Source organism: Bubalus bubalis, chromosome 2 (genome assembly GCF_019923935.1).
Source record: "Bubalus bubalis isolate 160015118507 breed Murrah chromosome 2, NDDB_SH_1, whole genome shotgun sequence".
Lineage (NCBI taxonomy): Eukaryota > Metazoa > Chordata > Mammalia > Artiodactyla > Bovidae > Bubalus > Bubalus bubalis.
The window spans coordinates 61,071,641-61,095,355 of record NC_059158.1 but is presented as its reverse complement, the minus strand read 5'-3'; the positions used below and the strand labels follow the sequence as shown (position 1 = coordinate 61,095,355).

Here is a 23,715-nt window from a genome sequence, read left to right as displayed (position 1 = left end):
GCAACCCAAACAAAAATAATTGAAACATATTAAAACTAATTTCACATGTAGATATATTTATCACACGTATCTTTACATTCAATAATATATTTGTTGTTAACTTTCACATCTTTCACAGCAATAAGAGTTAGCGTGTTTTTCAACATGGGATATTTAATTGGATAAAATAAAATGTCACTGAAAGACACAGGGCTGGAAGGACACAAAGAAACAATGTGTAATAATGATAATCCTAAGTATCTTTGTACTTCTAAGTAATTTCACAGATAAAAAATTAGAAGTACAAAGATACTTAGGATTATCATTATTACAAAGTAGTATTTAAAAATGAGACTCTTTTCATTTGGTATTGAACTCACTGCTCTAATTATAAAATCTAAGGACCTGAAAGCATTTTGAATATACCATAGGGTTTAATTCCCTCTGAAATTTTGCATACCCTTTATGACATCTCAAGAGCTTCCCTCGTGGCTCAGAGGTTAAAGTGTCTGCCTGCAATGCAGGAGACCTGGGTTTGATCCCTGGGTCGGGAAGATCCCCTGGAGAAGGAAATGGCAACCCACTCCAGTATTCTTGCCTGGAGAATCCCATGGATGGAGGAGCCTGGTGGGCTACAGTCCACAGGGTCGCAAAGAGTCGGACACGACTGAGCGACTTCACTTTCCTTTCCTTTCCTATGACATCTCAGGTGCTACTGGAACACTGCGTCAGTGCCTACAATTTGGGGACTTTAGTCCCTGAAGCACTCATCCATTTTTGAAGACCTCACATTAAAAAGAAACACTTTTATAGAAAGAGATCTGTGCTTTAGATTTCATTCAATAAACCTGATTCTTTGGCTGGGTTGAGGGAGATAAAGAACCACGGCCCGGTGTGTGAATAGGGAAGACTGAAATAGAGAGGGCTGAGTGAGGCACGTACAGAATTTAGTTCTCCTTTCACAGGACAGTGTTTCAAGCACCAAGAGCATACGTAACGTTCTCTCTTAGGTCTCACATCTTACTCTTTCCAGTCCTTCTAAGTCACAGTGTGGGGACTTCTAATGTATTGCCTTCAGGGCTGAAACAAGCCCATAGACACAATCAGGTCAATGTAGGTCTATATTCCTCATTCTAGACAAATCAGTCAGTATTACAGTCTCTTAAATCCATCTGAGCAGAAGTTTTGCTTGCTTATTTGTTTTTTGTAAAGAAAGATGTTCAAAGACATTCGGAACCCCATCTGTTTCTGACACATGACTGGGGTGGAGACAGTATGTCTCTTTTCACCTTAAAGTTGCAATTTTAATGTCACAGAACTCTTTGAACAATGCAAACTTTACATTTAGCAATTTTATATGGACTGCTTCTAAGCAAAATCTTCAATTTCTGAAAGAGCACATGTGACTTTTTAAATTTAGTAAGGACCTTACATTCGTCCCATTAACTTCCAACTTTTCAGGTGGTTTCTGTCTAGATATTTGTTGTGTCTGGTTATGTTTCCCAGAATTTTCACAGTTCTGCATTTTTGCGGGCATATTTCCTGTATGTTTCTTTAAATTCTACAAATATGTTGACAGGATAGAGTCCAGAAAAAGAGTTCTGCATACCTCCAAAAGAAAAGTCCCTCGGAGTGACTTAACCTTAGGGATGGTTAGTCACCAAATTCCTAATCTCTCCTGTGACTGACACCAGAGACCTAGGCCAACGCTAGGCTCAATTTAAGACCATTCTAGGCTGCCATCGCAAACATTTACAATTAGGCACTGAAGCTGATAACCCCTAGCTATTATGTTACAAGATAAATTTAGCATAGAGTTAAGTATCATGTAAAAGTTTTCAGGTGATATGTAATCAAAAACCTACTTCAAAGCATACTTTAAAATAGATTAGGAAAATTATCATTTTTCTGGGACTAAAGATCTTAAGCAGTTTTCAATCTCAGTATTTCATCTACTATTATTTCTGAAATAATAGTACTGATACAAATACTGAAATATTCAGTATAAATACTGAAATAAATACTGAAATACTCAGTATTTCATCAGATCTATTATTAAAGAACAAGAGGTATAATTTTCTAAAAAACATAGTTCTCATACACATTCTTCTATTGTTACCATGATAATATTTTTCTGGCAGTAATTAAAACAGAGTCTTACCAAAGAAGCTGGGTTCCTTGCTAGGCTGGGGAGTCAAGGAGGCATTATTCATAGCTTTATCCTGGATTTTATGATCATCTACCTGGAAATCATTCACTGGAAAACATATATAGCCAATTAAAATAGAAGATATTGTCACAAGCTCATAACTGTACACATAAAACAAAGCACAGAAGTTGTGTTTAGAAAAGTAAATGTCTAGAAATTTTATTTACATTGTTTTGTTAAATTGTGCCGCATGCTCATTCGCTCAGTCACATCTGACTTTTGAGACCCTATGAACTGTAGTCTGCCAGGCTCCTCTGCCCATGGGATTTTTCCAGGCAAAGATACTGGAGTGGGTTGCCATTTCCTTTTTCAGGGGATCTTCCTGACCCAGGGATTAAACCTGAGTCTCCTGCATCTCCTGCATTGGCAACTGGATTCTTACCCAGAGCCACCTGGGAAGTGGTGAACAGTGGTGAATCTTTAAACCTATCTATACATATATCTTATAATATTTCCATGAGTATCTTTGATGGTCTTTGTCAAAACAAACGGGGGTAACAGTTAATGTTTAAGCCACTCCTTTATTTAATTTTACAGCTAGATAAAACTGATCTTCAGTGGTAGTTTCCAAAGAACCATTTTCCCTCAAATTGTTATAAACCTAAGGGATTTTAGCAGTCCTACTCTTGTGCCTAAATTTTACTACAGTATTCTCAGAAAGGAAAATTAAATAATCTAACCTACAAATTTTTTTTCAATGAAAATAATTTCCACTATAAATTTCTTAGGGCTTCCCAGGTGGCGCTACTGGTAAAGAACCCACCTGCCAATGCAGTAGACGTAAGAGACACGGGTTTGACCCCTGGTTGGGAAGATCCTCTGGAGGAGGGCATGGCAACCCACTCCCCACAGACAGAGGAGCCTGGGGTTTTCATGAACCCAGTTCATAGGGTCACAAAGAATTGGACACGACAAAGAATTTAGCACACATAAATTTGTTAATTCTCTATTTCTTAAAAAAAATTAAGATAGTGACTAATTTATATCAGATTTAGAGTGAATACAAGGGATCTTCACTTGCATGGCTGCAGCAAAATCTGGGTAAACCTGAACACCCTTTAAGATGTCTTATTTTAAAAAGAATGCCTATAAAATGAAGTAAAAGGAGATGAGAAATAAACATACATGTGTCTTCACAGGTGTTCTTGCATTCTTCTAGTGATTCAAAGTTGTTGAGATTCCCGAGGCACCCACCATATGCGAAACGTTCACACTGCTTTGATTGATTGTTATAAAAATACCTAATGATATAACCGCGACAGATTCCAGTATCTTCTTCCAAAAAGCAGAAATCTGGCTTTTCTAGAAATTATTAAAACATAAGAAAGTAGTATTCTTTTTTGAGTAATTTAATTATGTTAATTAAAAATATAAACAACTGGTTAAGTTGAAGTTATTTAAGGAGTACATATGAAAAGATAAAGATGAAAGGTAAAATATAACATTATCCGTAACTGTATTTTATCCACTTTGACATTTAGAACCTTGTATGTACAACTATCATACATTAAGTCTATTGGAATTTCAAGTTCTAAATTTCTCATAGTTAGCACATTAACTATCAACTTTTTCATATATTGAGAGAATAAAAGATATTGGGGTTTGATTACCCTTGGTTTGGAAGTGTAAAGTATTATGGCAAAAATTTGATTTATTTATCTTTGTTAACCTTATGTGCATCTACATTTAGGAAAGATCCACAAATTTCATAATTTTCAGATGTGTAATCTAATTTTAAAGTATACTGGGCTGCTTCATTATGAATGGCTTCAATTTTTATAAACAGAGAAGTTTTGAGGCGGGGTGGAGGCTTTCACGGCTATACTTAGACACTCCTAAATTCTTATGCTGAAATTAATATATGTATTAGGTATGACATCCTCCACCACTGTGTCTCTTATTTTTCTTCCAGGCATTGGAATGACTCCAATAGTGCAGAGGCAGAAAGGAAATACACGTTCAGGGATTGGAGAGGTTTTGAGAAAGCCTAATGCCCAATCTTTGATAGTGCTCCAATCCAGGCTAAACACACCTGTCGGAAAAGTTGTGCCACTGTGGTTTACATTACAAGCCTTGTTTACATGCATACTCAGAAAGAAGAGCTTCAAATTATTTTCAAAATTATTATGATTGCAAGATATATTGTGCTTGAAGTTTTAGGGAAAAGCTCCAGCTTCCCCATTTTATGCCCTCTCTGCTGCTGCCCATAGAGGCAAAAATGAACTTCACAATCTTTTCATATCTTAAAGCATGTTGTATCCATCTCAAGGAAACAAAATTCATGAGTGTTTATTTTAAAAAGAACATGTATTTAATAATGTTAATGATTTCTGCAACAGTAGAAAAATCAATCTGCATGAAAAAATTATTTTATTAAGTAAAACATACTATTTTAATATAAAGTATCTATTTCTATGACTTCTCAAAGTACCAATTTGAAAATTATTTTGTTCACTGTTTACTGCTTCTTGTTTCTTAAGGTGACTGTTACTATTATTTCCATGGTAACAATTTGTGGTTAAGTATGATATATGAAATAAGGAAAAATCCTACTTCCTTAAATTTTTTTAATATACTATAAGAGAAAGAAAAATACATTTGATCACTAAGTTGATTTGTTTAGGTCTTAGTATGTAGTTATAAAACTTTAAATCTTATTAACAAACAATACAAGAATTCTATGCTTAACAAAAGGGAGTAGGTAAAAAAATATTGACTATAAAGATGAGAAAATGGTAATAAATTATCCAGTAATGTAATTTAGGAATTATACAACTGGAAGTTGCTATCATTTATATGAGACCCCATTGTAGGACAGAAATTTATTTTAGGAATTGATATTGCATACTTGTAAAATTATTCTGCTTAGGCCTACAGCTTAAAATATTTATGATTAAAAATTAAGAAATTCATTCCAGGATTCCTCAGATAAATAAAGTTTTAATATTTGTATTGAATCTGTATATACAGTTGTTGCTCTAAATTGATGCTCAGTTAAAACCTAGAATTCAAGCTTTAAACTATATACCAACTTCCATAAGCCACATGATTCTCACTCCTAACTTTTGTTCCAAGCTGCAAACTTGATAACTGTCTGAAGCAAACAAGGGGGGTTGTAGAGAATCTCCATTGCCTCTGTAACTGTTCTGATGGTGACGTTAAGAGGCATATAACAAAGTTAACTTCTAATCAGTATGTTTAAAGGTCTTCATTATTGATTAATTTCAGCATCTCACCATTTTTAAACATGAATAGAATTGATAGCTTTATTCTCTTTCATATGTAGTATCAAAATAGAATGAATTCTGAATCATTAAATATAAATTAAGTAGCATAATTTTCTAGTAACTTTTCCCTGCATATAATTTTTTCCTAAATCTACATTTTTGAAAAAAAATCCTAACATTTAAATATTAAAGATATCATCTCTTACTTGATTGACAAAAAAGCCTAGTTATAAATATGATATTACAGATAGGAAGAATTTCATTTAATTGAGGTAGTGAACACTTTTGCAAAAATTAATTCAATATTTATAGAAAGTTATTTTACAACTTGTAAATAAATACATTTATTTATGTTGGTTGTACAAACTTTGTTGCTGAATTTATTTTATAACTTTTGATTGTAATCCTGGACCATAAACTGTCTTAAGCTTATCAATGAGTTGTATAATCTTTAGCTCTTTCTCACATAATTAAGTCAAAGTCAGTAAAACTAAAATTCGCTTTGAATTGTGTAGCTCTTTCATGTCTTAGGGCTTCCCTGGTGGCTCACTTTCTTTCATTGTCGTGTCATGAATTAAATAATTTCATCTTTTTGTTCAATGTTTTCTCATTCCTGTGTAAATGCTGTGAATGGTAATTGAGCAAAGTCATTTTCTAGACCTTTATTAAAAAGAAGCATGTCTTTCTTGTTACAACATATTCACCAAAATGTAATTATTTTTAGTTAAAAACTGTAGGTAAAATTATTTAAATCCCCAAATTAAAAATATGTAAACACTAAATAATGTTGACAGAAGCAATTATTTATTGTTAAATATCTCCACATATTTTTGCATGTAGATTTTGACAACTCAAAGGCATATCCACTCAGGAGAATACTGAATAAAACTTGCTAGAGCCACACAGCGCTGAGGTTATCAAAGGATTAGACATCTGAGAACTAAAGAAGGAACAGCAACATCTAAATCACTATTTGGGAGATGTTAGAATAGCAGGTGCCTGGCTCTGGATTGTTACTGATCTCATACCAGACGTCACACCGCATGAGAATGAGTAAACACAGAGCTGAAGTCTTCCCTTATGAACTATCATGCATATTCTTTCTCCTTTTTTTATTATATCCACTGAACAAAAACTCCATTGCAAAAATCACGTGGATTTATGATGAATCTCTTATCAGAGAAAGCTGAGAATTGAATTTCCAAGTACCTTATGTAAATGATACTAATGAGCACACAAATGAACATTCACCTTTTTGCAGTGTTGTTTTCGTCTTTCTCGTGTACTTTGGATAATCTGCAAGAAAACAATATATGTGTATCAATTACCACAATTTATTATATAATGTTATGACTTTCCATTTATCAACTAGGATGACGTATTTATTACTATTAAAATTATTCTTATACAGAATGTCAATGAATAAATTTCCTTTTATTTTCTCTAGATATTAAATTAGTTAAATTATTACAGTATAACCATGAAGTCACCTATATTTTAATATAATAATGTCTCAAAAACTATTTTAAAACATTCTAACCCATTTACAAAAATAATAATTCATGGTGAACTAAGTTTGCTATTCAAAATATCTATGGTTAAAATATATCTTTATTAAAATAATGTGAAATATGAAAGTAATTCAAACAGCCTACTTGGCCTGTAGAAACAGTTCATTTCTACAGAGGAATGGGAGTAGAGGTGAAAGGAACCAGAATTACCTCCTTTCCTGATTCCTTCTCCTGCCAATTATCTTAATCCAATTACAAGTTTCATTATTATTTCCAAATACAGAGGAGTAATGAAGCAAAAGATACCTGTGATGTCATTTTTGGTTTAATCTCATAGAATAATTGGAATTACTCCACTGCTATTTGTCTTTGAGTTCAGTTCAGTCGCTCGGTCGTGTCCGACTCTTTGCGACCCCATGAATCGCAGCACTCCAGGCCTCCCTTGTCCATCACCAACTCCCGGAGTTCACTCACACTCACTTCCATCGAGTCGGGGATGCCATCCAGCCATCTCATTCTCTGTCGTCCCCTTTTCCTCCTGCCCCCAATCCCTCCCAGCATCAGAGTCTTTTCCAATGAGTCAACTCGTCGCATGAGGTGGCCAAAGTACTGGAGTTTCAGCTTTAGCATCATTCCTTCCAAAGAACACCTGGGGCTGATCTCCTTTAGAATGGACTGGTTGGATCTCCTTGCAGTCCAAGGGACTCTCAAGAGTCTTTTCCAACACCACAGTTCAGAAGCATCAATTCTTCTGCACTCAGCCTTCTTCACAGTCCAACTCTCACATCCATACATGACCATTGGAAAAACCGTAGCCTTGACTAGACGGACCTTTGGCAAAGTAATGTCTCTGCTTTTCAATATGCTATTTGTCTTTAACCGACTGTATTTCAAGTATGGAATCTAAATTCTAATTTAAATAATAGCTAATGAAATTCAAATGGATATATACAATTTTAATTTGTTCATATAAACATTAGGAAACTGGTTTTTTTTTTTTTTTTTTTTTTGTATAATCATTTGTTTTATACAGAAAAACTTTGGATAAGGCAGTTTATCACTATTTGGATGGCCAGATGGACGGAGGAGCCTGGTGGGCTGCAGACCAGAGGTCGGACACGACTGAGCAACTTCACTTTCACTTTTCACTTTCATGCACTGGAGAAGGAAATGGCAACCCACTCCAGTGTTCTTGCCTGGAGAATCCCAGGGACGGGCGAGTCTGGTGGGCTGCAGTCTATGGGGTCGCACAGAGTCGGGCACGACTGACGTGACTTAGCACCAGCAGAGACGTAAAAGGTCGGGGGGAAAAAGAGGTCAGAGACAGAGAATATGAGTATGAGTTGGTTCAATACCCCTTTCAGCCAGTGATCAGTCAGGTTATTCTCTGGAGAGTAAAATGTCTATGAGTGATAAGATGATGTGGCTCATTTCTTTTCTGAGCTTTACTATGTTTTATTCAATACTCTTTTTTAAAAAGGTGTGTGTGTGTGTGTGTGTGTGAAATTCTAATTGTATTTTAAATGTTAAAATCTGATTTTTTTTATTGTAAATAACCAACCTCTGGTTAATGTTTTTAGATAGTGGATTGTCACAGTAAGCTTACATTAAAATATAATGTGCATTGAAACATGTAAAATACCATGTATGAAACGAGTTGCCAGTCCAGGTTCGATGCACGATACTGGATGCTTGGGGCTGGTGCACTGGGACGACCCAGAGGGATGGAATGGGGAGGGAGGAGGGAGGAGGGTTCAGGATGGGGAACACATGTATACCTGTGGTGGATTCATTTTGACATTTGGCAAAACTAATACAGTTATGTAAAGTTTAAAAATAAAATAAAATTAAAAAAAAATAATGTGCAACAATTGTGTCATATTTTTAATTTATGAAAGGAGGGAAAGAATATAGAGTGTTACAAGAGTCATAGAGATGCTTGATCTCAATGTTCATGCAATATTAAAAGAGAACATGTTACTCGCTGGTTTCATCCTAAGTCAGAGTAATTCATCTGGTATATGTGTAACTAATTAAAATAATATGTTTTAGCACATTCATATTATAGGTATATTTAAATTATCCTCAAGAATTCTGAGAACAGCCATGAACATACTATTTATTTTTATGCCACTTATAGCCTGAAAACGTAGATAAGGTTTACAGCTAATTATCAAAGATATTTTTCCTAGATGTATACAGAACATAACATTTATTAATGATGGTGTAAGAAGTAATAGCAGTATGTTTTACTAATTATTTTAGTAATTCCTTGAATTCCAATATATATGAATTTACATTTTAACTTTTCATTAGGAATATTAAAATTAATTCACAATTATCTGATTCTTTACCAGCCGAGCCACAAGGGAAGCCCATGAATACTGGAGTGGGTAGACTATCACTTCTCCAGTGGATCTTCCAGACCCAGGAATCAAACTGGGGTCTCTTGCATTACAGCCAGATTCTTTACCAACTGAGCTATCAAGGGAAGCCTGCTATAATTATTGTATACATTTTAACAACTATAAAAAATATATTTTTTGCCCTATTCTGTCTTCATCTTTTTATTTTCTGTTGGGAATGGGAAAGGTAAAATCTGAACACTAACTTATAATGTTTCTTATTTGTTGAAGTCAGCCTAGAAATTTTCTAACTAGACAGGAAAAGACGCTATGGGCAGAATATTCTTGTTACTAGGTAGGTCTTCACTATTCCAAAGAATAAAACATAAAATAACAAAGTTAAAAATTAAGAGAATGGAAAATGTATTTACATACTCTTTAATTCCCTGTGGAGAAAATTCCCATGTAAATCCCCATGAAAAACCACAAGTCACAGTTAGCCTAGCCAATAAAATAGTAATTAATATAAACAGCATACCTGTGCTTAGTCGCTAAGTCGTTTCTGACTCTTTGCGACCCCATGGATTCTAGCCCACCAGGCTCCTCTGTCCATGGGGATTCTCCAAGCAAGAATATTAGAGAGGGTTGCCATGCCTTCCTCCAGTGGATCTTCCCAACCCAGGGACTGAACCCAGATCTCCTGCATTGCAGGCGGATTCTTTACCGTCTGAGCTACCAGGGAAACCCCCCTGGTATAAGTATAAACAGCATACTTACTAGAGCCTTTAAAGATGTTTTAGGAATTTATAGTCTATGATTTGATTGTAAACAGTCAACCCTGCTGCAGAGGTGGACAGGCTAAAAAGTTAAATGGGAATTTGATCTCTTTCATCTATTTCTTTTAATTTCCACACTTTATACACATTTTTTAAAAAACTAATGATCAAATTCAATGTTGTTTTAGTTGTTGTTGTTTAGTCACTAAGTCTTATCTGACTATTTTGTATTGTAGCCCACCAGGCTCCTCTGTCCATGGGATTTCCCAGATAAGAATCCTGGAGTGGGATGCCATTTCCTTCTCTAGGGGATCTTTCTGACCCAGGGATCGAACCCACGTCTCCTGTATTGGCAAGTGGATTCTTACCACTGAGTCACTAGGGGAGCCCTGTTTTGTTCAGGCTATGGGAAAAAAGCAACTAAACCAAAAGACAAACATTTTGAAAGCCATGTGTCTAGAAACCATTTGCAAACTATGTTTCAACTTTTTCTACCTTATTAACTTTGTTACTATGTCTCTATTATTACACTGGTAAATACACCACACAAAACTATACATATTTGGAAACAACTGATAAACCACCTTTATCTGCAAAAGGACAGCTGAGGATACATATCAAACTGAACACATTTATAATTCCTATTCTCTGAAATATTTGGCTTGAATTTATTCTCAGGCATGGCAATTTACAAGTCATAATTTTCAATGGTCTCCCAAATAAAACAAAATTTCAGCTTCATAGATATAAATCATATATCATATATAAATATAAGATATAAATCATATTTCTCCTTTAACTTCTATCAATTTTTTCTTTGAAAGTTTTCAGGTTCTACAGTTGAAGCATACACATAGACAGTGAGTGTTATGACTTTTTGATTAATTGACCCTCATTCCTATAAAATATCTTCCCTTTCTCCTGCCAATATTCCTAGTCGTATAGTTTACTTCTACTAATCATTCTTATGATCTGTGCTTGCAAGGTGTATCTTTTTTCATCTTTTAACTTTTAACCTCTGTGTCCACATTTTTATGGGGAGGGAGGTGGGAGGGGGGTTCAGGATTGGGAACACGTGTACACCCGTGGTGGATTCATGTTGATGTATGGCAAAACCAATACAATATTGTAAAGTAAATAGCCTCTAATTAAATGAAATAAATTTAATTAAAAAAATAAAATGTCTTTCCTGTAGACAACATGTAGTTAGTTCACGATTAATTTTTTTTTTACATTGTCTACTATAAGCCTTTTCTTGGAGTGATAATACCATTGAATTTAATGTAGTTATCATTATGCTTGCATAAAAATGCTTAGGTCTTTGTTTTCTACTTTACATCTGTATTCAGTTCCTGTATTTCTGGGTATTTTTTAGAATTGGTTGAATATTTTAATAACAATTTTACCTTCACTATTGGTCAGTTTTCTATATCTCTTTGTTTTATTTTTAGTGACTATTCTGGGACTTTTAATATGCATCTTTAATTCACGGCAATTTGACTTCAAATAATTGATGCCACTTTCACCTGTAGTATCAGAACCATACAACAATAATCTCATATGTTCACCCTCCTGTTTTTGTTCTAAATCCTCTAAAATTACTCACAGTGCAAGTCTGCTGGCAATGAATTTTCTCAAATATTGATAATCTGAAAAAATTATTTATCTCCATCATAAGGGTATTTTTAGAAGATCTAAATTACCAATTGGCAGTTTATTTTTTTCCTTTAGCTCTTTAAAGATGTTTCATTTTATTCTCTTGTGAACTTTTTCTTCATGAGAAATTGGTGTTCTCTTGGTCTTTGTTCCGGCATTGTACAATTTTTATTTTTTTATGATTTACTTTTTAGCCACAATTTTCAGCAATGTGATTCATTGACATGGCTTTCTTTTTCTTTGTATTCATTCTTTTATTGATTTTGTCAAGGCTCTTGGTTCTGAAAGTTAGTTTTCATCAAATGAAATGTGGATATCATAAAAATGTGGATAATTCTTTGCCAATTTCTTGTTTGCATATCTTCTGTCCTAACTGCCAGAACTCCAATTACACACTTTGACGGGCTCCTTGACTTTGCTTCATGGGTTACTGGGCAATATTGTTTGTTGCTTGCTGGTTTCACACTCGGTGTGCTTCATCTTGAAGTTACTATTGTTCTGTCATCAAGTTTACTGATCTTTTCTTCTGTAATATCTAACGTGCTTTAAGTATATCTGGTGAAATTCTTATCTCATAAGAAATTCAACTGTAGAACCTCAACTGCAGAAATTCAACCATAGAACCTGACAATTTTCAGAGAAACAATTGATAGAAGTTAAAAAAGAAATATGATTTATGTCTTATATTTCAAGTCTTTGAAGATGAAATTTTGTTTTATTTAGGAAACCATTGAAACCTAGACAGCGTATTAAAAAGCAGAGACATTACTTTGCCAGCAAATCTCCATATAGTCAAAGCTATGGTTTTTCCAGTAGTCATGTATGGCTGTGAGAGTTGGATTATAAAGAAAGCTGAGCACCAAAGAACTGATGCTTTTGAACTGTGGTGTTGGAGAAGACTCCTGAGGGTCCCTTGGACTGCAAAGATATCTAGCCAGTCCATCCTAAAGGAGATCAGTCCTGGGTGCTCATTGGAAGGACTGATGCTGAAGCTGAAACTCCAAAACTTTGGCCACCTGCTGCGAAGAACTGACTCATTTGAAAAGACCCTGATGCTTTGAAAGATTGAAGTCGGGAGGAGAAGGGATGACAGAATGAGATGGTTGGATGGCATCACCGACTCAATGGGCATGAGTTTGAGTAAACTCTGGAAGTTGGTGATGGACAGGGAAGCCTGGCATGCTGCGGTCCATGGGGTTTCAAGGAGTTGGACATGACTGAGTGACAACTGGACTGAGAACTATGACTTGGATTTCTTATTTATATATTTTACTTTTCAGACATCCTGGAGTGTGAAGTCAAGTGGGCCTTAGGAAGCATTAATACAAACAATGTTAGTAGAGGTGATGGAATTCAAGCTGAGCTATTTAAAATCCTAAAAGATAATGCTGTCAAAGCGATGCACTCAATATGTCATCAGATTTGGAAAACTCAGCAGTGGCCACAGGACTGGAAATGGTCAATTTTCATTCCAAAACCAAAAAAGTGCATTTACTTTACTTTTATATATTCTACTTTTCTCCTTGTTATGTTCCTGTTTTCTTTAAATCCTTTACCATATTTATAAGAGCTATTTTAAATTTCTTGTTGAGTAATGTCATCTTTGTCTGTTAGAACTGAGTATTTTTTTCCTAATTATGGATCAAATTTGCTTCATCTTTGAATGCTTAGTATTCTGGGAAGGGGGGAATATAGATATTTTTGAATATTATGCTGTTGGCTGCTGGATTTTATTTTCTTCCATCAAAGAATATTTTACTGTCAGTCACAGCAAACACCCTCCTCCAACAACACAAGAGGCTACTCTGCACATAGACACACCAAAAGGTCAATACTGAAAGTAGATTGTTTATATTCTTTGCAGCCGAAGATGGAGAAGCTCTATACAATCAGTAACAACAAGACCTGGAGCTGACTGTGGCTCAGATCATCAGCTCCTTATTGCAAAATTCAGGTTCAAATGGAAGGAAGTAGGGAAAACCACTAGGCCATTCAGGTATGACCTAAATCAAATCCCTTATGATTATACAGTGGAAGTGATGAATAGATTCAAGGGATTATATCTGATAGACAGAGTGCCTGAAGAACTATAGATGGAGGTTCATAACATTGTACAGGAAGTGGTGATCAAAAGCATCCCCAAGAAAACAGAAATGCAAGAAGGCAAAATGGTTTTCTGAGGAGGCCTTAAAAATAGCTGAGAAAAGGAGAGAAGAGAAAGGCAAAGGAGAAAAGGAAAGATATACCCATCTAAATACAGAGTTCCAGAGTATAGCAAGGAGAGATAAGAAAGCCTTCTTACGTGAACAATGCAAAGAAATTGAAGGAAACAACAGAACGGGAAAGACAAGAGATCTCTTCAAGAAAATTAGACAGCAAGGGAATATTTCAAGTAAAGATGAGCACTATAAAGGACAGAAATGGTATGGACATACCAGAGCAGAAGAAATTAAGAAGAGGTGGAAAGAATACACAGAAGAGCTATACAAAAAAGGTCTTAATAACCTGGATAGCCACAATAACCTGGTCGTTCATCTGCCAGACGTCCTGGAGTGTGAAGTCAAGTGGGCCTTAGGAGGAAGCATTACTACAAACACTGTTAGTAGAAGTGATGGAATTTGAGCTGAGCTATTTCAAATCCCAAAAGATGATGCTGCTAAAGTGATGCACTCTATATCTCAGCAAATTTGGAAAACTCAGCAGTGGCCACAGGACTGGATAAGGTCAGTTTTCAGTTCAATACCAAAGAAGAGCAATACCAAACAATATTGAAACTACTGCCCGATTGCACTCACATCATATGCTAGCAAGGTTATGCTCAAAAACCTTCAAGCCAGGCTTCCATACTACTGAACCAAGAACTTCCAGATGTAAAGCTGAATTTAGAAAAGGCAGAGGAACCAGAGGTCAAATTGCCAACATTAGTTGGAAATTTAGTTGGAAATTAGTAGAAAAAAGCAAGGAAATTCCAGAAAAACATCTACTTCTGCTTCACTGACTGTGCTAAACCCTTTGTGTGGATCACAACTAACTGTGGAAAATTCTTAAAAAGGTGAGAATTCCAGACCACCTTAACTGCCTCCTGAGAAACCTGTATGCAGATTAAGAAGCAACAGTTAGAACCAGGCACGAACAACGGGCTGGTTGCAAATTGGGAAAGAAGTACATCAAGGCTGTATATTGTCATCCTGCTTATTTAACTTAGATGCAGAGGGCATCATGTGGAATGCTGGGCTGGATGAAGCACAAGGTGGGATCAAGATTGCTAGGAGAAATATCAATAACCTCAGATATGCAGATGACACCACACTCATGGTAGAAAGCGAAGGGGAACTAAAAGAGCCTCGTGATGAAGGTGAAAGAGGAGTGAAAAAACCTGACTCAACATTCAAAAAACTAAGATCGTGGCAAATAGATGGGGAAACAATGGAAACAGTGGCAGATTTTGTTTTCTTGGGCTCCAAAATCACTGCAGAAGATGACTGTTGCCATGAAATTAAAAGACGCTTGCTGCTTGGAAGAAAAGCTATGACAAACCCAGACAGAATATTAAAAAGCAGAGACATTACTTTGCCAACAAAAGTTCATATTGTCAAAAAACCATATGGTTTTTTAATTAGTCATATACAGATGTGAGAATTTGACCATAAAGAAGGCTGAGTGCTGAAGACTTGATACTTTTTATTTGTGATGTTGCAGCAACAGCAGCAGACTCTTGATAGTCTCTTGGACTGCAAGGTTATCAAATCAGTCCATCCTAAAGGAAATCAGCCCTGAATATTCATTGGAAGGACTGATGCTGAAGCTGAAACTCCAATACTTTGGCCACCCAATGTGAAGAGTTGACTCACTGGAAAACAAGCTGATGCTGGGAAAAATTGAGTCAGGAGGAGAAGGGGACCACAGAGGGTGAGATGGTTGGATGGCATCACTGACTTGATGGGAAAGAGTTTGAGCAAGTTCCAGGAGCCAGTGAAACACAGGGAAGCCTGGCATGCTTCCGTCTATAGGGTCGCAAAGGGTAGGACACAAATGAGCAACAGAACACAACAATTAAAGACGTGCTTTTTGGGCAAGTAGTTAATTATGAATTTTTAAGGCTTGGTTTAAGCTTCACTATGGCAAGTGTAAAGTAGCTTTTACTTTAGGTCTAATTTCATTTCAGTACTAATAAATGCCAAATTTCTCTTAATTGTGGGAGCTCTGGGAGGTGTTCCACTTACAAATCCCTTTAATTACGTTCTCAGTTCATGTAATTTCATCAAGTACGTGCAGCTTTATTATTCAGCAACAAACTCAATGGGACCCTTATCGAGAATTTTTAGCTTTTTCACTTTGTATGTCCATTCTGTTTCACATACTGTCCCTCAGAACCTAGCCACATCAGTTTACCAGTCTCCAATCTCCACATCCTTCACCAGGGAGACTAGTGTGCTATGCTTGTACTTCCCTCTTTTAACTATGGTTCAGAAGTTCAGTTCATTTCAGTCGCTCAGTTGTGTCCAACTCTTTGCGACCCTGTGAATCACAGCATGCAGGGCTCTCTGTCCATCAGCAACTCCTGGAGTTCACCCAACCCATGTCCACTGAGTCGGTGATGCCATCCAACCATCTTACCTCTGTCGTCCCCTTCTCTGCCTGCCCTCAATCTTTCCCAGCATCAGGGTCTTCTCAAATGAGTCAGCTCTTCGCATCAGGTGGCCAAAGTATTGTAGTTTCAGCTTCAATATCAGTCCTTCCAATGAATATTCAGGACTGATTTCATTTAGGATGGACTGGTTGGATCTCCTTGCAGTTCAAGGGACTCTCAAGAGTCTTCTCCAACACCACACTTCAAAAGCATCAATTCCTTGGCTCTCAGCTTTCTTCACAGTCCAACTCTCACATCCATACATGACCACAGGAAAAACGATAGCCTTGACTAGACGGAACTTTGTTGGCAAAGTAACATCTCTGCTTTTTAATAGGCTATCTATGCTATGCTAAGTCACTTCAGTCGTGTCTGACTCTGTGTGACCCCATAGATGGCAGCCTACCAGGCTCCCCTGTCCCTGGGATTCTCCAGGCAAGAACACTGGAGTGGGTTGCCATTTCCTTCTCCAATGCATGAAAGTGAAAAGTGAAAGTGAAGTCGCTTAGTCGTGTCCGACTCTTAGTGACCCCATGGACTGCAGCCTACCAGGCTCCTCCGTCCATGGGATTTTCCAGGCAAGAGTACTGGAGTGGGGTGCCATTGCCTTCTCCGAATAGGCTATCTAGGTTGGTCATAACTTTCCTTCCAAGGAGTAAGCATCTTTTAATTTCATGGCTGCAGTCACCATCTGCAGTGATTTTGGAGCCCCCCAAAATAAAGTCTGAAACTGTTTCCACTGTTTCTCCATCTATTTCCCATGAAGTGATGGGACTGGATGCCATTACCCTAGTTTTCTGAATGTTGAGCTTTAAGCCAACTTTTTCACTCTCCTCTTTCACTTTCATCAAGAGGCTCTTCAGTTCTTCACTTTCTGCCATAAGGGTGGTGTCATCTGCATATCTGAGGTTATTAATATTTCTCCCAGCATTCTTGATTCCAGCCTGTGCTTCCTCCATCCCAGCGTTTCTCATGATGTACTCTGCATAGAAGTTAAATAAGCGGGGTGACAATATACAGCCTTGACGTACTCCTTTCCCTATTTGGAACCAGTCTGTTGTTCCATATCCAGTTCTAGCTGTTGCTTCCTGACCTGCATACAGGTTTCTCAAGAGGCAGGTCAGGTGGTCTGGTATTCCCATCTCTTGAAGAATTTTCCACAGTTTATTTGGATCCATGCAATCAAAGGCTTTGGCATAATCAATAAAGCAGAAATAGATGTTTTTCTAGAACTCTCTTGCTTTTTCTATGATCCATTGTATGTTGGCAATTTGATCTCTGGTTCCTCTGCCTTTTCTAAATCCACCTTGAACATCTGGAAGTTCATAGTTCATGTATTGCTGAAGCCTGTCTTGGAGAATTTTGAGCATTACTTTACTAGCGTGTGAGATGAGTGCAATTGTGTGGTGGTTTGAACATTCTTTGGCACTGCCTTTCTTTGGGATTGAAATGAAAAGTGACCTTTTCCAGTCCTGTGGGCCCTGCTGAGTTTTCCAAATTTTCTGGCATATTGAGTGAAGCACTTTCACAGCATCATCTTTTAGGATTTGAAGTAGTTCAGCTGGAATTCCATCACCTCCACTAGCTTTGTTTGTAGTGATGCTTTCTAAGGCCCACTTAACTTCACATTCCAGGATGTCTGACTCTAGGTGAGCGATCACACCATTGTGATTTTCTGGGTCATGAAGATCTTTTTTATACAGTTCTTCTGTGTATTCTTGTGTCCTCTTCTTAATATCTTCTGCTTCTATTAGGTCCATACCATTTCTGTCCTTTATTGAGCCCATCTTTGCATGTAATGTTCCCTTGGTATCTCTAATTTTCTTGAAGAGATCTCTAGTCTTTCCCATTCTATTGTTTTCCTCTATTTGTTTGCACTGATTTCTGAGGAAGGCTTTCTTATCTCTCCTTGCTATTCTTTGGAGCTCTGCATTCAAATGGGTATATCTTTCCTTTTTTCCTTTGCTTTCACTTCCTTTCTTTTCACAGCTATTTGTAAGGCCTCCTCAGACAGCCATTTTGCTTTTTTGCAGAAGTACCTTCATGGAGAAAACTGGGGAGACTGGAAGCCTCACCTCACTTGTTTCCCTTCTCTCAGAGATCACAATCATGTACTGTATTTTGATCACTATCTGTAAAAAAATTACATCATACATTTTTTTCCAGTTTTTAGTTATTTACATTAGGAGAGAAATTCATTTCCAGTTACTCCATCATAGCTGAAGATGGAATATTCTCCTTAGGTAATTTTTTTTAAAGTTTAGTAATTCTTTTTCTATATGTCAGCTATATTCTTAACTGTAGCTTATTATATAAAATACTCAGATATTCAAGCAATAATTTCAATGACATTTGAAGAAATAATAAGGAGATGGGGGCATAGGACATATAGTTATATTACTATGGTAGTAATTAACTATTATATAGTAATATAACTATAATAGTAATATAGCTATTATAGTATATAATAGTAATATACCTATCATAGTATATAATAGTAATATAACTATCATAGTATATAATAGTAATATAGCTATTATAGTATATAATAGTAATATAGCTATTATAGTTATATTACTATGGTATTTGAGAAAATATTACAGCAGGACACTCACTGAAGAACTAAATGATTATATTTGATTAATTTCTGAAAAAAAAAGGGTAACATCACAATGGTGAAATAAGAGATTTTTAAATTATAAAAGCTAAATAGATATGTATTTCTGGAAAAAGGCCTGTTGATGAAAATAAGTAGGCTGCTACATGAGAAAGTGAGGTTTACAAAGAATGAGGCAACCTGGCCTCTAGCCAAGGTACTGAACTTGAGTGATACTCAATACAAAAGGATACTTGGCAGGTATGGAAGAGGGAATGGTATAGAATTCTGTGATGGATGGAAAATGACCAGGCAATCATAAACCCAAATGTACAGTGTACAGAGAAACACCTAACTGCCTAATCTGTGTTAGCAACATTTTCCAGCACATCTATGCAGAAGAAGAGGAAAATAAGCGCTCTGAAATAAAGAAATACATTCACATCATTTGTTTTCTGTCCACTCAGGAGCATACAATAATCACAGGGGAGAAAAGCTCTTTCTTTTCATGACACTGAGATTCTTCCCACAAGCCAAAAGCATCACGATGCCAAGGCTGCTTTGTAAAAGCGGTTTGGGAAAGCATTATCAGTGTGAAAATGCTAAGCCACCTGCTTTGCAAAAAACAAGACACCAGTGTTAAGCAAAGAAACCATCTATAGACTTACACTGTAAGTCAACTCTAAGAACATGCAAGGCAGAAATCTGGTCTAGAAACTGTGGAAATTAAGGCTAACTTGGGATTTTCTATCTCTCAAGTAGCTCTCAATTCAGAAGAATAAAGTTGAGATAAAATTGGACAAGTAATTGTTCAGAATTTAGTCTAAAGAGAGAAAACCACATAAAACATTGTAATTTGTAGAATTTAAAAAGTTTTAATATAATTAAAAGAATAAAAGCATTAAATTAAGTTTAATAACAGAATGCGATGTGCTTTTAAAACTTATAACTTAGTAAAATATGAAAAGAAAAGTCAGGTTCAGGAAGGCCTTAATAAGCCATTGGAGATAACATTTTCTACATTATTCCAAGGTTCCAAAGAGAAGGATTTAACTCTTAGAGAGATATATATATATATATATATTTCTATAATTTTCTAATTAGTAACTACTGAGAACCTCAAAATGGATTAATTCATTATCTTGACATGGAAACAACTATGACATCATCGTGTTGAAAAAGGAAAGTTAAATCACTGTGAATAATGATTTATTTCTTGTGAACTCATAGCTCCCTAAAGAGGTGGAATTACACTTAATTTGTTGCAGATATAAAATCTGTTCTGCACACTTAAGGGTTTTCTTCCCTCTTCATCATGGAGTGGTGTATAGGACAATAAGCTTAATGTATTTTATAATAACTGATACAAAAATGAAAAACAGTCATTGTTAAAGCTGAAAAAGTAAAACAAATGATTCCTTCTAATATTAAAATAGTTTAACGTTTTTTTCTAAAATTATCAAATCTATGACTAGATCTAATAACCTGAAAGGTTTCTGGATGATAGTGTCTCCAAAAACCTACCTCTTGTACATTTTTGTTTGCACTCTTCCAGAGTTTCAAATCGATTCTGATTTCCTTTACATCCTCCATATATAAATTCTTCACATTGTTGAGTATGAATATTGAAAAAAAATCTCTTTATCATTGCTTTGCATGGGCCATCATCTACTCTCATTGCACAAAATGAATGCACAGGTTTCAGTGGAGGCAACTCAGCATCTACAAGGTAAAAATAAAAGAACAACATACAATCCTTCATCAACACTGTAATAGTGTTACTTCCTTTTCACTTCCTTTTTAATACATTTTAATTTTAAGGAAAAGTACAATAATAAAACAGGCTGATATAAGAAACTATGAAAGTTATCCAAAAGGTAGATAAATATATAAACTCACCAAATGAGACAGATCTTACCAACTTTATTAAACTTTGTTGATTATTAACCAACTATTAGGGGGAAATGTTGACATTTGTAATAGATTCTTATTATTGCTTAAACTTGTACCAGTTGACCAATATGTAACTGAGTCATAGAGATGTCTCCCTAATCAATAGTTGCATCATTTTTTACATATAAAACAAGTCTTTAAAAGCAACAATATTAGAGCTGATACATGACTCCACGTCTTATGAAAAAAAATTAACAGGATATCTATGTTCATATATACCCACTCCAGTGTTCTTGCCTGGAGAATCCCAGGGACAGGGGAGACTGGTGGGCTGCCGTCTATGGGGTTGCACAGAGTCGGACACGACTGAAGAGACTTAGCAGCAGCAGCAGCAGCATGTTCATATATGTGTGTATATATCTTACTACATTAAATGATTTCCTAATTATGAAAATTTATGTAACTTATTATAAATTCCACATAATTTATTTTCTTAAACATACAAGGGCTTCCCTGGTAGCTCAGTTGGTAAAGAATCCACCTGCAATGCGGGAGACCCTGGTTCGATTCCTGGGTTGGGAAGATCCCCTGGAAAAAGGAAATGCTACCCACTCCAGTATTCTGGCCTAGAGAATTCCATGGACTGTATGAGTTGGACACAACTGAGCAACTTTTACTTTTACACTATACGCACAAGAACTTCTTTCTATAGAAATCAATATATGATAGCATTTTAGAGTATTATATATAAACAAAAAATGACTTATGAAAAAAAATATAGTTTTCCTTTATCACTGAAGTTACAATTGTCAATTCAAATGTAAAAATAAGTGAAAGCATTTTCTGAGTAATACATTTTTGCATAATTGTGAATGCTATTTATATTCCTATGTTTACTTAAAGACTGATAATTTTATATTTGACATTCCAAGTTGTTAGAAAGATGTGAGAAGTTAGAAGGCTTTGCATCAAAGACACTATGTGGTACATCTGACTGAGAGATGGCTCACCATGTGTCACTGAATTATCATTTTAAGTTTATCTACTCTAGATAGGGCTGACCAAATTTTGACTTATCAGTTTTGTAAGTATCTGATCTTATAATCAGATCTCAAAAGTCATGTGAATAATTTTGAGAAGTGAGCTAGAATACAAACATTCTGACATTTTGAATTGTATAGGTATATTCCATGATTTCAGAAATTCCTAGGGCTTCCTCGGTAGCTCAGTTGATAAAGAATCCGCTTGCAAGGCAAGAGGTCCTGGTTTGATTCCTGGGTCAGGAAGATCCCCTGGAGAAGTGATAGGCTACCCACTCCAGTATTCTTGGGCTTCCCTGGTGTCTCAGATGATAAAGAATCCACCCGCAATGCAGGAAACTTGGGTTCGATCCCTGGGTTGGGAAGATCCCCTGGAGGTGGGCATGGCAACCCACTCCAGTATTCTTTCCTGGAGAATCGCCATGGACAGAGAAGCGTGACAGGTTATACCCATGGGGTAACAAAGAGTCGGACACAACTGAGTGACTAAGCACAGCACAACACAGCATAGCACTTCTGATATAAGATGATGGTCCTGATTCCCAAGTTACAGTTATTGTGGAACTTTACAGAAACCAAATCTTTGCAGCAGTGCTTCAGACAAGCACCTTTAAAGAGGACGCCTGTAGAATGTGGAAAGCATCGCCTGAGTTGCCATATACTGTATATGTAGGGGAACTATTTCTTATAATAATTTTTATCAGATTTTTCTCATTGATAATTGCCAATATTTTTTACTTTTCATATATGTGATATTCTTTATCATCATGCCAAATTTTTAGTTTACATTTTATGTTTTAAGGATAGAAATACCAGCCTATTTTCAACGTGCTATTTAGTAATCGCGCCATCAGGTGGCGGCAGTGCACCACACACACGAAAGGTAACTGCTCTGCAGTAGTAGCAGAGTCTGGGTAGGAAAGACCGCAAAGTGTTCACGGAGATTACTGTGCGCCGGACACTTTGCAATTATGTTATTTAATAATCACAAGGCATTTTTATCTCCACTGTGCAAATTATAAAATAATACTGCACAAATTAACTTCTCAGTTCACACTGTAGGTAATGGCTTTAGATCTGACCCCCAGATAATTTTATATCAGATATCTCACACCTTAATAACTGAGTGATACAGTCACAAATCTGTGTGACTGAGATTCCTTAACTGATATTTAAATCAAGAACGTAGATTGAGTTTTACAGTTTCTACTCAATAAATTTTTCTAAATTTTACTTTATAAAAATTAGAATAGTTTTTTTTTTCTTGTTTTTCTTTTTTCTAAAAAATTTTTATTTTGTATTGGGATGTGACCAATTAACAATGTTCTGGTAGTTTCAGGTGGACAGCAAAGGGACTCAACCTATACATATACATGTATCCATTCTCTCCCAAACTCCCCTCCCTCCCAGGCTGCCACATAACTTTGTAAAAGGTTTCAATGATGAAAGCAGGTAATGCTTTTATAATAATTTCTTAAAGAAAGCACTAAGAATTAATTTGATTAACATTTTACTAATTATTATCTAATTATTCATTTTTACCATTCAAATTTTATGGTATTTCGTACACAAATCCTGCATTAGAATATTCTTTATTCTTTTGTGCAGTGAGCCTGTGACCTCCCACTTGAGCAACATCGTTCCTGATTGGGGAGTGATCACGTGGCTCCTTTAAACACAAAGCCATGCCACTACTAAAACTGGATGAAAGTCTGTCTCGTTTTCACTTTTTACTTTAGATAAACCTTTTCAAAAGTTAACAACTGTGTGCTGATCGTATATGTCAGGCACCATGCTGTCATGGCAGATGTGACAGAAGATTAAGTGTCAGTGACCTCCACCCCATGCCCCAA

At 36.0% G+C, this 23,715-nt stretch overlaps 1 protein-coding gene across 2 annotated transcripts in view; it reads right to left on the bottom strand.

The window, feature by feature from the left end:
- The window catches only part of TFPI (tissue factor pathway inhibitor), an 86,978-nt gene that overhangs the window by 15,619 nt on the left and 47,644 nt on the right, over positions 1 to 23,715 (bottom strand). For both annotated transcript variants that reach the window (XM_006067890.3, XM_006067889.3), the window contains exons 3-6: positions 20,454 to 20,651; positions 6,667 to 6,711; positions 3,314 to 3,490; positions 2,141 to 2,236 (exon numbers count right to left, since the gene is read on the bottom strand). In XM_006067890.3, coding sequence (XP_006067952.2) covers positions 2,141 to 2,236; positions 3,314 to 3,490; positions 6,667 to 6,711; positions 20,454 to 20,651 — 516 coding nt within the window. The remainder of the gene's footprint in view (positions 1 to 2,140; positions 2,237 to 3,313; positions 3,491 to 6,666; positions 6,712 to 20,453; positions 20,652 to 23,715) is intronic.